Genomic DNA, 17,121 nt, shown 5'->3' with positions numbered 1-17,121 from the left:
CATGGACAACAGAAAGAGGAGAAGCGAACTGTCTGAGGACTTGAGAACCAAAATTGTGGAAAAATACCAACAATCTCAAGGTTACAAGTCCATCTCCAGAGATCTAGATTCGCCTTTGTCCACAGTGCACAACATTATCCAACCCATGGCACTGTAGCTAATCTCCCTGGGTGTGGACGGAAGAGAAAAATTGATAAAAGGTGTCAACGTAGGATAGTCCGGATGGTGGATAAGCAGCCCCAAACAAGTTCCAAAAATATTCAAGTTGTCCTGCAGGCTCAGGGAGCATCAGTGTCAGTGCAAACTATCCATCGACATTTAAATGAAATGAAACACTATGGCAGGAGACCCAGGAGGACCCCACTGCTGACACAGAGACATAAAAAAGCAAGACTACATTTTGCCAAAATAAACTTGAGTAAGCCAAAATCCTTCTGGGAAAACGTCTTCTGGACAGATGAGACCAAGACAGAGCTTTTTGGTAAAGCACATCATTCTACTGTTTACCGAAAACAGAATGAGGCCTACAAAGAAAAGAAAACAGTACCTATAGTGAAATATGGTGGAGGTTCAATTATGTTTTGGGGTTGTTTTTCTGCCTCTGGCACTGAGTGCCTTGAATGTGTGCAAGGCATCATGAAATCTGAGGATTACCAACGGATTTTGGTCAGTGTCAGAAAGCTGGGTTTGCGTCCGAGATCTTGGGTCTTCGAGGAGGACAATGACCCAAAAAAGATGTCAAAAAGCACCCAGAAATGTATGGCAACAAGGCGCCCTTCCAATAAGAGAGACCTGGAGCAGTTTGCAGAGGAAGAGTGGTCCAACATTCCGGCTGAGAGGTGTAAGAAGCTTATTGATGGTTATAGGAAGCAACTGATTTCAGTTATTTTTTCTAAAGGGTGTGCAACCAAATATTAAGTTAAGGGTGCCAATAATTTTGTCCAGACCATTTTTGGAGTTTGGTGTGACATGTCCAATTTTTTTTTCCCTCCCTTTTTTGTTTACTTCCAATACACACAAAAGGAATAAACATATGTATAGCAAAACATGTGTTACTGCAATCCTTTTCTGTGAGAAATACTTCAGGGGTGCCAACATTTACGGCCATGACTGGATATGGTATTATGTACATTACATATGTCAGTTGAGCATACTGTATAATCGTTTTATATATCAATGACAGCTTGCAGTTTATCATGATAGTTGTGAATGAGGCCCTTTATTGTCAGACAGGTGTAGCACAGGACTGTATAGAGGCAAATGTTTCATTGCCTGCATGATGTGTCCTACTGTTTTCACCCTTCAACACTTACAATGCATGGTGTTGGACCTATAAGAATTATGCACCCCTGGTTTAAATGTATCACTTTATCGCTATCACCATCGACCTTCATCAGTCATGTAGATGCTCAGCCTGTTGGTATATTGGACTCTGTCTTTAACACGTTACAATGATTGAGTTTTAGGTATATGGTAGAGTTTTAGGTATATGGTGTGATCAGCAGCAATGGACACTGTACTTTCTATCCCATCTATTTCTTCTAGCTGCCCACCAGATGTTGAATCCCGAGCAGATGGGAGTATAAGAAGTATACTGGCTTTTTGGATTTAAAGAGACAATGGTGAAAAAATGTCATGTGATCCAGTACCATCTTAGAACGGCTCTACCTAATTTTCAGGCTCAGGACCCGGCTTTACTCTCCCAGAATACCACATGTTGGTCCTGATAATGAGATAAATCACAGATCACATTTTTGTGATGGAATTTTTAATATTGATTTGTGATGGCCACACAGGATTGGGGGACATTATGTATCAACAAGTGGCACCATCATATAATGTGCAAGAAATAGTGCTGCTTCTTATTGGTTTAAAATTGTGTTCTGTATTGTTAAAGGGGTACTCTGCCCCTAAACATCTTATCCCCTATCCAAAAGTTAGGGAATAAGATGTCTGCAGGGGTCCCGCCACTGGGGACCTCCACGATCTCAGCTGCGGCGCCCCAGACATTGAACTTCGCTCCTTTCTGGATGACTGGCAATGCGGGGCGGAGGTTGATCCCACCGCTGGGGTCCTTTGGATAGGGAATAAGATGTCTATGGGTGGAGTACCCCTTTAAAAAGAAATGCTATTTTCCATTTTACCTAACACAATATCACCAATAAGATGTGCACAGTAAGTCCATGTGGTAGAGGGTGTGATGAGGGCAGATGGAATTGCTCTCGGGGAAGATGGCATTAACCTCTTGTGTTCATGGCGCCAGGGCGTGGTTTATCCTCAATACCACCCGAAGGTACACCACTTCATCCTGGGCTAGGCACAGAGACAATAATGACTCAGACGCTAAGTTACGGAAGAACGGTAGCTTTACTGAGTTAGACAGATGGAATAGTTTATACAGCTTAGCCAGGCCCATGGAGGTGACCATTGACTTCAGACACCTTAGGGCTTGCTGGGACTTTTAGTGGACTGGGACAATTTTGATGCAAGCCACGCTGACTGAAGACAGGTTGACTTTGACTGACTTGACTGAGACTGACTATACCCCGTTTGTTGCTCACCAGGCTCTGACTGGGACCTGGGGGTTGTGGACTTGTAGACTTGTGGCTACGTGGTTGTCTTGAGGCCTCCTCTGGACTCCAGACACACTCTTAGGACTTGACTGCAATGGACCTCAGCAAAGACTTACCTGGAAATCAAGAGAGCGAGCTAGTTCCTCTGAGGGCTTATATGGGGGAGACTAGGAGGGGTCCCATAGGCCACCCTAAGGTCACATGGTCACTGATACCTCACTGGGTTACAATAACATGACACTGGTTAATCACATGTCAACGGTTCTTAAAGACATAACACTTTTATATACAATAAACAGCATAAAGATAACTATTCAAGGGGAACAGGTGCAGAGGGCCCAGGGGACACTGCAGGGAGGCTGCCTGACAGGGCAGCTAGGGTACAGGAGTACAACTCCTGTCCCGGCCTCCGCATTCCATTTTGCTCATCTTATGGTTCTGAGCATCCTAGAGTAAAAGAATGACAGCAAGAACAATGGAAAGAAGACATCTTATTTATTAAATTAATGTCCATAATTTATAATTGTAACAAACCAAACAGGAATCATTGTCACCCATGATAATGCAAGTCCAATTCCACTATTTGTACTACAGTCTGGGTTACCCGGAAAGTCCACACACTGCAGGATCCGAACTGGTCTGTGGGGAGATGGTAAGTTTTAAAATGCAGGAAAATCTTTGCTTGTAAGAAACCATACTCACCTGCCCTGTTCCCCCACAGCTGCATTCCGATGGCTTTGAATCCTTGATGCTCATGGCTGCTGTCCGCTTCCTGCGACATTTTGTTCCTGCAGGAAATGCCCACTTAGACAATCACTGTCCGCAGCAGTGACCTACCTCAGCGAATGATTGCCAAGTGGGCATTTCCTGCAGGAACAAAATGTCGCAGGAAGCGGACAGCAGCCATGTGCAGAGGGGACTGGGAGCTGTTGGAATAGCAGCTGTGGGGGATCAGTCTTTAATTTAAAAGCACCCTACAGCATTCTTAACCATTTTCTATGCCCGGAAAACCCTTTTAATATACAATTTATACTCATTCTACTTCTTATCCCCTATCCAAAGGCTGGGGACCCTCGGTCTCGGCTGCGGCACCCCAGACATCTGTGGCACTTCGCTCCGTGCCGGATGACTGGTGATGCTGGGCGGAGGCTCGTGACATCACGGTCACACCCCGCTAGTGACGTCATGGCCATGCCCCCACAATGCAAGTCAATGGGAGGGGGCGTGACAGCCTCCGGTGCTTCACCCAACGCTCTAAACAAACTCCGAGTGCAGCATGGAGATTGCGGGTGTCCCGCCGCTGGATTGGGGATAAGATGTCTAGTGGCACAGTATCCCTTTAAGTCCTCAATGCATCCATGTTGTGCCGATTTGGTCTTCTAGAATTTTTGACATCAGGGCTGTATGATAAGGAAGAATAAAAATAGAGCTCTGCATGTACAGTCACAACATGTGCACAAACGGATCCAAGAATAACTGATAATAGAACTCCTGTTACCATGACGACACTCATCAGAAACTCTGACTGTTAGCAGGTATTACAATTACATTTATCAGCTTATTAATGATGATCTATTAATAACTCAATGGTTACTGACCTATAATTGTCATAGCAGGTGTATGGGAAACCTTTGCGGGACAAGACAGATTCTAATGTAGCAGTGCTATTCTTTCCACAGGAATCCCTGAAAAACACAGAGCGCAGAAAAACTTCATATTATCATTACAGGATTTCTTCTCTCCTAGATCTTCCATGATCAAACTGCGAGGGGTATTACTGAAAAGCGTTTAAGAACAACAGCAAAGTGGAGACCACCTAATGTTACATAGCAGAGTTGCTGAGTGCTGAGGTGCATAGGGCATAAAAGTCACCAACACTCTGCTGATTCAATACCTGCGGACACCAAACCTTATCTGATATTAAAGGGGTATTCTGCTGCCCCAGTGTTCCGAACATTTGAAGCGGGAGGTGGGGATCGTGACGTCAAGGCCATGGCCCCTCGTGACATCACGCCACGCTCCCTCAAGACAAGTTTATGGGAGGGGGTGTGGCGGCCGCCACACCCCTCCCATAGAGTTGCATTTAGGGGCCGTGGCATGACATCACAAGGGGGCGTGGTCTAGATGTCACAAACCCCGCCTTCCGCTCAAAGCATTCTAAACAACCACCAGGTGCTGCACAGTGATCCCTGCTATAGGACCCCCGTGATCAGACATCTTACCCTTTGGATAGGGGATAAGATGTCTTGGGGCAGAGTACCCCTTTAAAATCAGCACAAAAACTGCACCCGCCGAAAGCTTCCTGGCATAAATTTCCATGACCAAGCAGCTGCATGCAAGACCGACATCACCAAGCACAGTCTGATGGACAAGTCTGGGTTTGGTGAATGGCAGGGGAACGTGACCTGCCTGACTGCATTACTCCTGATGTAAAGGCTGGTGGATGAAGAATAATGCTCTGGGGTTGTTTTTCAGGGGTTGTTCCAGGGAAGAGAAATCTTAATGCTTTAACATACCAAAACATTCTGGACAATTGTTGGCTTTTTGCTTTGTGGGAACAGTTTGGGTTCGACTCAGCATGACAATGGCCCAGTACACAAAGCAAGGTCCATAAAGTTAAGGCTGGGAGAGTTTGGTAAAGAAGAACAAGACTGGCCCACAAAGAGTCCGGATCTAAACCCATCCAACACCTTTGGGATGAACTAGAATGGAGATTGCCAGCCAAGTCCTCTTGTCCAAAATCAGTGTCTGACCTTGCTTTGTAATGCTTCTTCTACCCTGTGATGGTGCTGCAGGGGAATTGAACAAGTTGCCTGGTTTCTCACAGATTTCAGAAAACCCTCTGATCAGCCTTTAGTCAGAGGACCCATCTAACAAATAGACATTATCTGAAAACTGAATCCCTATAAGAGTAATATTTAAGAAAACCTTAAAGATTTATTTGTACTTACACATTCGCTCCCTCTATTTCGTCCATTACCCAGATGTTGATGCTGGAAACTTTGTCTCTTTGAAAATTTGGAATTTCAAAGTCAGCTAAAAAACTTCACGGGGTAGAAAAAAAAATGAAATGTTTGTGACACAATTTTAAACAAAATGTTCAAAATTTTTAATTTTACTGTATGTAAGCATGAATTATAGGATCAGGCAGAAATCCACCCTGTCCGATCCCTCTCTCCTCTGACATCACCTGATGGGGGGGATTGGGGAAGCCCCATACACATTAGTCCCTTCGGCCCACTTTTATTAATGCGTGCGGTACACTGCTCGCATAGCTAGACGTGCCGGAGCAGCAGTGTGCGCCGAATAAAACTCTGCACAATAGTAAAATCATAAATATTTATAAAGTACACAGAGGGGTAGATTCTCGAAGAATTTTGCGCCCAAAAAAATAATCTATTTTGGCGTAAAAAGTATCGACCACATTTTTAAAGAGCTTTGTGCCACGGTTTACACTGTTCACGGCAGTTTTGTAAAAGTGGGCGTGTCCACGTATATTGTCTGCTTTACATGATATTTTGAGAGGGGTGAAAGTCCAGTGTGCATCAAAAATTTTGATAGTGTAGAAATCACAGAAATGGTTGTAGTTTTATTGTTTTGGGGTTTATTTGCTTTTATTTTTTTTTGGGGGGGGGGGATATGTGTTATGTAAGTAATTATAACAAAAAGAATTATTATTGAAAAATGTTATTAAAAAATATATATATTTATTTTTTTTCTTGGTCACTGCACCTGCACTCACATTTAAGCTCTGAAATGTTTTACTTATACAGTTATCGCTTGTCTGGGCACTAGTAACCATGGAATACTTCGTGAGATGTTTACACCAGATTTTTCTTAGAAGTAAAAGTTGGCGCAAAAATCAACAATTTTGGCACAAAAATTGCCGATTTTGGCACCAATCTCGGCAATTTCGGCGCAAAAAATCTATCCAATATGGCTGCAAACAAAAAATGTTGGTGCAAAAAAAAAAAAAAACTAAAGTGGCGCAAAAATGAATTTTCACATATTTTCAAAGCAGCAAAAGAGACCTTTAAAAATGTGAAAAGAGAAAAAAGAGGTGTGAATAATATCGCTGGAACAGAAATTACAGAAGTTTTTGAAAATCTCCTCCAGAATGTCTGGGTTTAAAAATATGTAATTTTGCTGAACAATCTGTCCCCTTACCTCTATATCAGTGTTTACCAACCAGAATGCCACCAAGTGTTGCAAAACTTGGCATGCTTGGAGTTGCAGTTCTGCAAAAGCTGGAGGAACCCTTTGACTAAAATGCTGGTTTTTCCCCAAATTTTACATTTTTACAAGTGGTAATAGGAGAAAATTACCCCCCAAATTTGTAACCCCATTTATGGAATATGGAAATACTGTATGTGTAGACGTCAAGTGCTCTGCTGGCGCACTACAATGCTCAGAAGAGGAGGAGCGCCATTGAGCTTTTGGAAAGAGAATTTGGTTGGAATATAAGTCGGGGGCCATGTGCGTTTACAAAGCCCCCCGTGGTGCCAGAACAGTGGACCCCCCCACATGTACCCCATTTTGGAAACTACACCCCTCACGGAATGTAATAAGGGGTGCAGTGAGCATTTACACCCCACTGGCGTTTGACAGATCTTTGGGACAGTGAGCTGTACAAATGAAAAATTTAATTTTTCATTTTCACAGACCACTGTTCCAAAAATCTGTCAGACACCTGTGGGGCGTAAGTGCTCACTGTACCCCTTATTACATTCCGTGAGGGGTCCATTGTTCTGGCACTATGGGGGCTATGTAAACATATGAGGTCTTCAATTCATGACAAATTTTCTCTTCAAAAGCCCAATGGCGCTCTTCTGAGCATTGTAGTGTACCCGCACTTTACATCCACATATGGGGTATGGTCTTACTCAGAAGAAATGGGGTTAAAAATTTTGGGGGGCTTTTTTCCTATTTTCCCTTGTGAAAATGAAAACTTTAAGGTAACACCAGCATTTTAGTGAATTTTTTTTAAATTTCCCATCCAACTTTAACAAAAAATCATCAAACACCTGTGGGGTGTGAAGGCTCACTATACCCCTTGTTACGTTCCATGAGGTGTATAGTTTCCAAAATGGGGTCACATGTGGGTATTCATTTTTTTGCGTTTATGTCAGAACCGCTGTAAAATCAACCACCCCTGTGCAAATCACCAATTTAGGCCTCAAATTTACATGGTACGCTCTCACTTCTGAGCCTTGTTGTGCGCCCGCAGAGCATTTTACCCCTACATATGGGGTATTTCCGTACTCAGGAGAAATTGTGTTGCAAATTTTTATTTATTTTTTTCCCTTTTACTGCTTGTTAAAATGTTAGCATGTTAGTGTAAAATTTTTAATTTTCTTTACACTAACAGGCTGGTGTAGCCCCAACTTTTCCTTTTCATAAGGGGTAAAAGGAGAAAAAGCCCCCCAAAATTTGTAGTGCAATTTTTCCCGAGTACGGAAAAACCTTATATGTGGCCCTAAACTGTTTCCATGAAATACGACAGGGCTCTGAAGTGAGAGAGCGCCATGCGCATTTGAGGACTAAATTAGGGATTGCATAGGGGTGGACATAGGGGTATTCTACACCAGTGATTCCCAAACAGGGTGCCTCCAGCTGTTGCAAAAACTCCCAGCATGCCTGGACAGTCAGTGGCTGTCCGGTGCACTGCCGTAGATTGTGATTTGCCATAGATTGTGATGGAGTGACTCAGCAGTTTTCCCTGCTTGAGCGCTCCGCCTCCATTACAATCTATAGGCTGACACTCGCACACCACCCCCCAACCATTGGTTACTGCAGGGGGCTGGGGGGGGGGTGTGAGTGTCACGTGACATATTTAATCATCAGGCATCGCAGCTCACGGTAGTCTCACTTGGGCCAATGTTAAAGGATTGTTAAAGGATTTATATTAAAGGGTATCCTAATGATAAAGGATATCCTAGTGGTCCTCCTTCCTTCCTTTTTCTAAGTGTTAATAACTTACTCTAGTTTCCCTTTGTAGATTGTACGGTTTAAGTAATTCCCAACACAGGGTTAATAATACAAAGGTTTATTCACAAATACACTATATAACTTTAGCTAACATATATACATAGCCGTATAATATTAATGTATCTCAGTGTATACAACAATGGTAACTTCAATACATTAACATTATACTAGTTACATTACAATTTAACCCAATACAATATCTTACCCGCCCACCTAATTACACACCAATACATAAGCACTCAATCCAGAACAGCTTTCTGTCCCTAGGGCTATGGGAGTTTGTGATATACAGTTAACAGGGATGGAAGGGGTTAATGAGTCTTGGTAGAAAGGAGTGGAAAGGAATTAGTGCTTGGGATGAGAGGGTAAAGGATTAGACTATGGAAGCCAAGAGAGAGTGGAGGTTACTAAGAGAGAGAAGTTGGGGCAAAGGTAGAGGAGGAAAGAGAATAAGATTAGAGGTAGAGGAGGAAAGAGGATAAGATTAGAAGTTTGGGGCAAAGGTAGAGGAGGAAAGAGGGTGATACTTAGCAGATTAACAGAGGCAGGGCAGCAGTTTGATGATGGATCCTCACTGCCTGTTATGGTGGCTGCCTCTCAGGATCACTCCCTCCCTTCCATCCAGCTTGGTATATATAGCTAACATTATACAATGTCCTAAGACCCTCCTATCTGGCCAGATATCCCCAGGTACCAACACAGGTTTGGTGGGCCCATACCAGAAACAATGCCACCTGTGCTTTGGCCTCTCTATGACCTGGCCAGATATGCCAAGGCTACCATGATACATGTATGAGACAGGTTAGGTCAGAATGTTTTACAACACATCCCAAAATATGCCCCAGGTCTAATGACCATTATATTGTGTTTTATGACATGCCCCAAGTCATGTAAGAAATATTCCTGTTTGAACAACATTCCTATAAAGAGGTCCTTTTTAGGGCATAGGTGATGTGAGATAGATTGATATAAATATGATGATATGACGCTTCCCTTCACAATCCCCCTGTTGTCGAGAACTCGACAATGCATTTTTGGAAGTGTCATATTGGGATGTATTTACCTCCTCAACCCTGTATGTTGTTGGTAATGGTTCAGAATGGGATGAAGTATAATTTTACATTTAGGTACTTGGACACCACCCATTTCCTCAGGTGCACTTTTACTGCCAGTCATCGTAACCCACCATCTCTATCCACAGAACACACAGTCTTTGCCTTGATTTTCCTTCTTTCTTGGGCCTAGATTGAAGTCCTTTAGTATGAGTCCTAACTTTGCCTGGACATTTTCTTTGTCTGTCAACAGCCTATCCTGATGTTATCTCCATTCAAGTTCATCTGGTCAGACTCAGGAATGGCCTCATTTATTCAATAGCAGAGTCTTTGAGTCAACCTGGGCAGCTTTAACCTTGGCTTGTTACCCAGTCAACATGACAGTTCTTTTTGCTAACACATGTGGCACAACCTTGATCCTAGCGCAGAGTGGCATCTTTATGACTTGTCGCAGGCATGACTCTTTTTTAAGGCTTCTCCTTGTCACTTTGAAGTAGGGATTATCATCGGTTTGGTAGTCTCCGTGGACAGATAAGCCGGTCTTTACCAAGGCAGATCAGAGCTCCTAAGTAGTGGGGAATGTCTTAGTACCTAAGGCCTAATTTTGTGGAGGAATACCACCTTTCATTCCCCTGTTGCTGACACTCAATCCATCCCTTATGAACCATACCATTCTGAGGGTTGAAGTGGCAATTACCTTGAATAATGTGGGTACCTTACCTGTCCCTATGGGTCCGAGCACACCTACAGCACACTTGGGCATAATGGGGACTACCCACATACACACACACACACACACACGCACCTTTAAAAAATATTTAAAAACAATACACCCCACCCAAATCAAACGATGGTTATTGATTCTGGTACACATAGAGACTCATGCCAAATAGCATCTCTGGTCTACACATCCAAACTGTAGCCCTCCAGCTGTTTAAAAACTGCAAATCCCAGCATGCCCAAACAGCTGTCTGGGCATGCTGGGAGTTGTAGTTTTGCAACATCTTGAGGGCTACAGTTTAGAGACCACTGTATAGTGGTCTCAAACTGTAGCCCTCCAGATGTTGCTAGGCAACTAGTCGGCTTCTGTAGGATCCAGGGAGCCGCATTGCCGTCCTCTTCTTCCACCGATCCCTGCCGCCACCAATGGGTATGTGGACTTCAGCACCGGTCCTTGTCGGTTTCCCTGTTCTGCCCCGCCTATTGTGGGTGGGCAGAATGAGGAAACCAAAAGTTAACCCCCCCCTCCAATCTGCTATTGGTCGTCGCTTCTAGACGAGCAATAGCAGGGATAGGAGGGGTGGCACCCCTGTCACCTCACCCCTATCCCTTCAGGGGGATCGTGGTTGTCTTGGACAACCCCGATCTCCCTTATTTTCCATAGAGAGGATCTCTCCCTGTGATAGCCCGAAGCTGCACGGAGCTCTCATGGCCTTTGTGGCCCGATTCCGAGAGCGGTATCAGGCCACAGAAGCTAATACTTTTACTGTTTAATTGTCACCCGCCAGCGCGCTCGTTCGCCACCGCTATCGGGATCCCTATTTTCCAGGTCACTGTGTCACCATAGACCCATATGACCCCGTATGACCCAGAATCGGCGCAAATCACCAGTGTGAATTCACTAGTGATTTGCGGCGATCAGCAGACACCCCGGTCCGGTCCCCGCGCGGCGGGGACCGAAATTCCCATGGACGTATGCGTACGTCCTTGGTCCTTAAAGGGGTACTCCGGTGAAAACCTTTTTTCTTTTAAATCAACTGGTGCCAGAAAGTTAAACATATTTGTAAATTACTTCTATTAAAAAATCTTAATCCTTACAGTACTTATTAGCTGCTGAATGCTACAGAGGAAATTCCTTTCTTTTTGGAACACTGATGACATCACGAGCACAGTGCTCTCTGCTGACATCTCTGTCCATTTTAGCAACCGTGCATAGCAGATGTATGCTGAGGGCAGCATGGTGGCTCAGTGGTTAGCACTGCTGCCTTGCAGTGCTGGGGCCTTGGGCCCAAATCCCACTAAGGACAACAATAAATAAAGAGTTATTATTATTATTATAATGACATCAGCAAAGAGCACTGTGCTCGTGATGACATCAGAGAGCATTCCAAAAAGAAAAGAATTTCCTCTGTAGTATTCAGCAGCTAATAAGTACAGGAAGGATCAAGATTTTTTAATAGCAGTTATTTACAAATCTGTTTAACTTTCTGGCACCAGTTGATTTAAAAGAAAAAGGTTTTCACTGGAGTACCCCTTTAACTACCAGGTAGTTAGGATGTACGCGTACGTCCTTGGTCCTTAAAGGGGTTCTCTGGTGCTTACACATCTTATCCCCTATCCAAAGGATAGGGGATAAGATGCCTGATCGCGGGAGTCCCGCCGCTGGGGACCCCCAGGATCATGCACGCGGCACCCCGTTTGTAATCAGTCCCGGAGCGTGTTCGCTCCGGGACTGATTACAGGCGACCACTGGGCTATCACACCCCCTCCCGTAGGCTTGCATTGAGGGGCGGAGCGTGACGTCACACGGGGCGGAGGCGTGACGGAGCAAACACGCTCCGGGGACTGATTACATACGGGGTGCCTTGTGCATGATCCCGGGGGTCCCCAGCGGCGGGACTCCCGCAATCAGGCATCTTATCCCCTATCCAAAGGAAAACATGTGTAAGCACCGGAGAACCCCTTTAAGGGGTTAAAGTCCAATGCAAACCTATGCGAAATGTATGTTCCAGCATAACTTCCGTACGGCTGGAGATATTTCGATAATACTTGGTCACATGTTACTTATGTGTCGAATAAAAATATATAATAGTTAAAATAACCCCTAACCTTCCCCCCTATGTGAAGGATGGGATTTTTGTTTCAAGTCCCATGCAAGTACAGTGGGGCAAAAAAGTATTTAGTCAGCCACCAATTGTGCATGTTCTCCCACTTAAAAAGATGAGAGAGGCCTGTAATTTTCATCATAGGTATACCTCAACTATGAGAGACAGAATGAGAAAAAAATCCATAAAATCACATTGTCTGATTTAAAAAAAAATTATTTGCAAATTATGGTGGAAAATAAGCATTTGGTCAATAAAAGTTCATCACAGTACTTTGTTATATACCCTTTGTTGGCAATGACAGAGGTCAAATGTTTTCTGTAAGTCTTCACAAGGTTTTCACACATTGTTGCTGTTTATTTAGCCTATTTCTCCATGCAGATCTCCTCTAGTGCAGTGATATTTTGGGGCTGTCGCTGGGCAACACATACTTTCAAGGTAAAAGGTTTTTTATGGGGTTGAGAATTGGAGACTGGCTAGGCCACTCCAGGACCCTGAAATGCTTCTTATGAAGCCACTCCTTCGTTGCCTGGGTGGTGTGTTTGGGATCATTGTCATGCTTAAATACCCTGCCACGTTTCATCTTCAATGCCCTTGCTGATGGAAGGAGGTTTTCACTCAAAATCTCATGATACATGGCCCTATTCATTCTTTCCTTTACAGGGATCAGTCATCCTGATCCCTTAGCAGGCAAAACAGCCACAAAGCATGCTGTTTCCACCCCCATGCTTCACAGTAGGTATTGTGTTCTTTGGATGCAACTCAGCATTCTTTCTCCTCCAAACACGATGAGTTGAGTTTTTCCAAAAAGTTCTACTTTGGTTTCATCTGACCATATGAAATTCTCCCAATACTCTTCTGGATCATCCAAATGCTCTCTAGCAAACTTCAGACAGGCCCGGACATGTACTGGCTTAAGCAGGGGGACACGCCTGGCACCGCATGATTTGTAGTGTGTTTCTGATGGTAGCCTTTGTTACATTGGTCTCAGCTCTCTGCAGGTCATTCACTAGGTCCCCCCGTGTGGTTCTGGGATTTTTGCTCACTGATCTTGTGATTATTTTGACACCACAGGGTGAGATCTTGTGTGGAGCCCCAGATCGAGGGAGATTATCAGTGGTCTTGTATGTCGTCCATTCTCTAATAATTGCTCCCACAGTTGATTTCTTCACACCAAGCTGCTTGCCTATTGCAGATTCAGTCTTCCCAGCTTGATGCAGGTCTACAATTTTGTTTCTGGTGTCCTTCGACAGCTCTATGGTCCTGGCCATAGTGGATTTTGGAGTGTGATTGTTTGAGGTTGTGGACAGGTGTCTTTTATACTGATCACAAGTTCAAACAGGTGCCATTAATACAGGTAATGAGTGGAGGACAGAGGAGACTCTTAAAGAAGAAGTTACTGGTCTGTGAGAGCCAGAAATCTTCTTTGTACGTGACCAAATACTTATTTTCCACCATAATTTGCAAATAAATTCTTTAAAAATCAGACAATGTGATTGTATGGAATTTTTTTCTTATTATGTCTCTCATAGTTGAGGTATACCTTTGATGAAAATTACAGGCCTCTCTCTTCATTTTAAGTGGAAGAACTTGTACAATTGGTGGCTGACTAAATACTTTGTTGCCCCACTGTTTATAGGACTTCTGGTACCTTACTCCACAAGCTCCGCATCTCCTGGTGAATGCATCAGTCCGGCTGGCAAGCCACACCCTCCCCTCATTCCTTGCCCCATCTTGCAAAGACATGCCCACCCTTTAAGCTACACCCCTTTTATTTTCAGTTTACAATATGTTCATCACAACTCAGCCCCACCTGAGGACGGGATATGAGGATTAGAAATCTGGATTAGAAATGGGGACGTAATATGGGGACGGGATATGAGGTCGGGATATGAGGTCAGGATATGAGGTTGGGATATAGGGACGGGAAATGGGGATGGATATAGGGATGGGATATGAGGTCGGGATATAGGGACTGAATATAGGGACAGGATACAGGGACAGGATATGAGGACAATTTATTGGATATGGATATTAGTGTTGCTTGCGAATATTCGCAATTTGAATTTTAATCGCAAATTCACGAATATTGTGAATATATGCGCATATGCGCATATTCGTGAATATTGAGCCCTCCCTCCTTTAATAGTATAGGGAACTATGACTAGTGCATTAATTCTGTTATATTTTTTGTCCATTGAAACCAATAGGCCCATTGTGGTCTATGGGGATCTCACGGCAGGACCGTCTCAGGGTGGGACAGAGTGTTACAGTGTTGTGGTTAAACTTTACTTTCCTGGAAAAGATGCTGAGTTGCCCATAGCAACCAATCAGATCGCTTCTTTCATTTTTCAGAGGCCTTTTCAAAAATGAAAGAATCAATCTGATTGGTTGCTATGGGCAACTGCACAACTCTTCCTCTACACTGCTTTGATGAATCTCCCCCATAGAGGAAGATTTATCAAAACCTGTCTAGAGGAAAAGTTTCTGAGTTGCCCATAGCAACCAATCAGATCTCTTCTTTCATTTTTGAAAAGGCCTCTGAAAAATGAAGGAAGCAATCTGACTGGTTGCTATGGGCAACTCAGAAACTTTTCCAGGAAAGTAAAGTTTAACCATAACACTCTGTCCCACCTCAGGACTCGAACCAGTGGTGGTCTCCCATTCTACTGTGCTTCCGAGACGGTCCTGCTTAACTTACTGTTTTACATGCCGTGAGATCCCCAACAATGGGCCTATTGATTTCAATGGGCAAAAAATCACAGTTAATGCACTAGTCATAGTTCCCTATACCATTAAAGAAGGGAGGGCTCAATATTCGCGAATATGCCTTTATGCGCATACATTTTCGCATATGCGCATACATTTTCGCAAATTCGCAAAAAAAGCAAATATAACGAATATGCGAATTTCGCGAATACATGACGAATATTTGTCAATATATTCCAGAAATATCGCGAATTTGAATATGTCCTATGCCGCTCATCACTAATGGATATGAGGACGGGATATGAGGTCGAGATATAAGAACGTGATATGAGGTCAAGACACTAGGACTGGATATAAGGTCGAGGTGTAAGGACGGGATACGAGGTCAAGATATGAGGACAGGCTATGAGGTCAGAATATGAGGAGGGGATTTGGGGTCAGGATACAAGGAGAGGATATGAAGTCAAGATTTAAGGACAAAATAAGGACAAAAGCTCCTCCTTTGTTGCTTTTCCTCCCCCACAAGGATAATGTAGGAAAAAACGGGCATTGCCGGGTACTCAGCCAGTATATTTACGTATATATATATATATATATATATATATATATATATATATACCGCAAACATGAACTGCAGCACAACTGTGTGCTGCGGTTCATGTTTGCGGTCTGAATCTAGGAAGAGCTCTTGACCTGGGCCTATCTCCGCTTGCACCCCTTGTGACTAAAGGACTGATGTGCCGCTCTATTTGTTTGTTTTCCTATATATATATATATATATTTATTTATATGCAAAATCCTATGAGTTCTCACCTGGGTACTGGGAAGCCCCCTCCTGGTGTGGATCCATTCAGCATGATTTGTATTTCACCATGGCTGTGTTTAGCATACTAAAGGGAAAATAAGATATAGCAAGGTGAAATAACTTCATAAATATATAACTATATAAATAACTACCGTATTTATTGGGTATACCACGCACCGGCCTATAACACGCACCCTCATTTTTCCAAGGATATTTGGGTAAAAAAAGTTTTTTTACCCAAATATCCTTGGTAAAATGAGGGTGCGTGTGTGTGCATGCGTATACCCCGATACACTGTTTCTGACCCCGCAGAAGCCCCCAGGAAAGGCAGGGGGAGAGAGGCCGTCGCTGCCCGGTTCTCTCCCCTGCCTTTCCTGGGGTCTAGAGCCCTGCTGCCGCCGCTTCTCTCCGCCTGGCTATACAGAGACTGCCGGCGCCGCTGCCCCATTACCTCCCCCATCCCCGGTTTTATAATTACCTGTTCCCGGGGTCGGGTCCATGCTGATTCTGGCTCCGGAGGCGTCCTTAGCTGTCACTGTGCACTGGGCCACTGACGGTGATGTTGCGTTGAAGACGTCACTCGTCATTGCGCAGCACATAGCAATGACGCAGGAGACGCCGGAGCCAGAAGAAGCGTGGACCCTACCCCGGGAACAGGTAATTATAAAACCGGGGATGGGGGAGGGAATGGGGCAGTGGCGGCGGCTGTCTCTGGACCCCAGGATAGGCAGGGGCAGAGAATTGGGCAGCGATGGCAGGTCTCTGGACCTGCAAAAGCCGCTGCAGTTCATTGATTTAAAGCGACCACTTTTTAGCCTAAAAAATGCGTGTTATACGCCAATAAATACAGTATATTAAATATAACTGATCTGTTTTAGTAAATACTTTTATTACCCATGAAAAGATATCTTAAAACGTACCTGTCACCAAACTAAACTTTTAATATAATGTTCCTTTTGTAATTATAATACACTTTACTTGCTGTTCTCAACCTTTTATATGCTTTTAATGTGACTGAAGGTGGCTTTGTTCTGTTCCTTGCCCCAAGTCAAACAGTTAGTTTGGTCTCCTGCCGGCCTGGCAGGAGACCAAACTCAGGAAGTGCATGTGGGGCATGGTGAGGCACAGCTCTCCCAGGCTTTAGTGATGTCGCGCCTGCTGGGGAACGC

At 44.0% G+C, this 17,121-nt stretch overlaps 1 protein-coding gene across 1 annotated transcript in view; it reads right to left on the bottom strand.

The window, feature by feature from the left end:
* Nucleotides 1-2,265: 2,265 nt before the first annotated feature.
* LOC130354998 (ADP-ribosyl cyclase/cyclic ADP-ribose hydrolase 2-like) overlaps nucleotides 2,266-17,121 on the bottom strand; it is a 78,827-nt gene continuing 63,971 nt past the window's right edge. Inside the window, exons 6-9 of the mRNA XM_056555181.1 lie at nucleotides 15,961-16,037; nucleotides 5,525-5,617; nucleotides 4,172-4,258; nucleotides 2,266-3,212 (exon numbers count right to left, since the gene is read on the bottom strand). Of these exons, the coding sequence (XP_056411156.1) occupies nucleotides 3,077-3,212; nucleotides 4,172-4,258; nucleotides 5,525-5,617; nucleotides 15,961-16,037 (393 nt within the window). The 3' untranslated portion in view covers nucleotides 2,266-3,076. The remainder of the gene's footprint in view (nucleotides 3,213-4,171; nucleotides 4,259-5,524; nucleotides 5,618-15,960; nucleotides 16,038-17,121) is intronic.

This window comes from Hyla sarda, chromosome 1 (assembly GCF_029499605.1).
Source record: "Hyla sarda isolate aHylSar1 chromosome 1, aHylSar1.hap1, whole genome shotgun sequence".
NCBI classification, from domain to species: domain Eukaryota; kingdom Metazoa; phylum Chordata; class Amphibia; order Anura; family Hylidae; genus Hyla; species Hyla sarda.
Note: the sequence above shows the minus strand (reverse complement) of the source record. Positions and strands in the feature narration are given on the sequence as shown.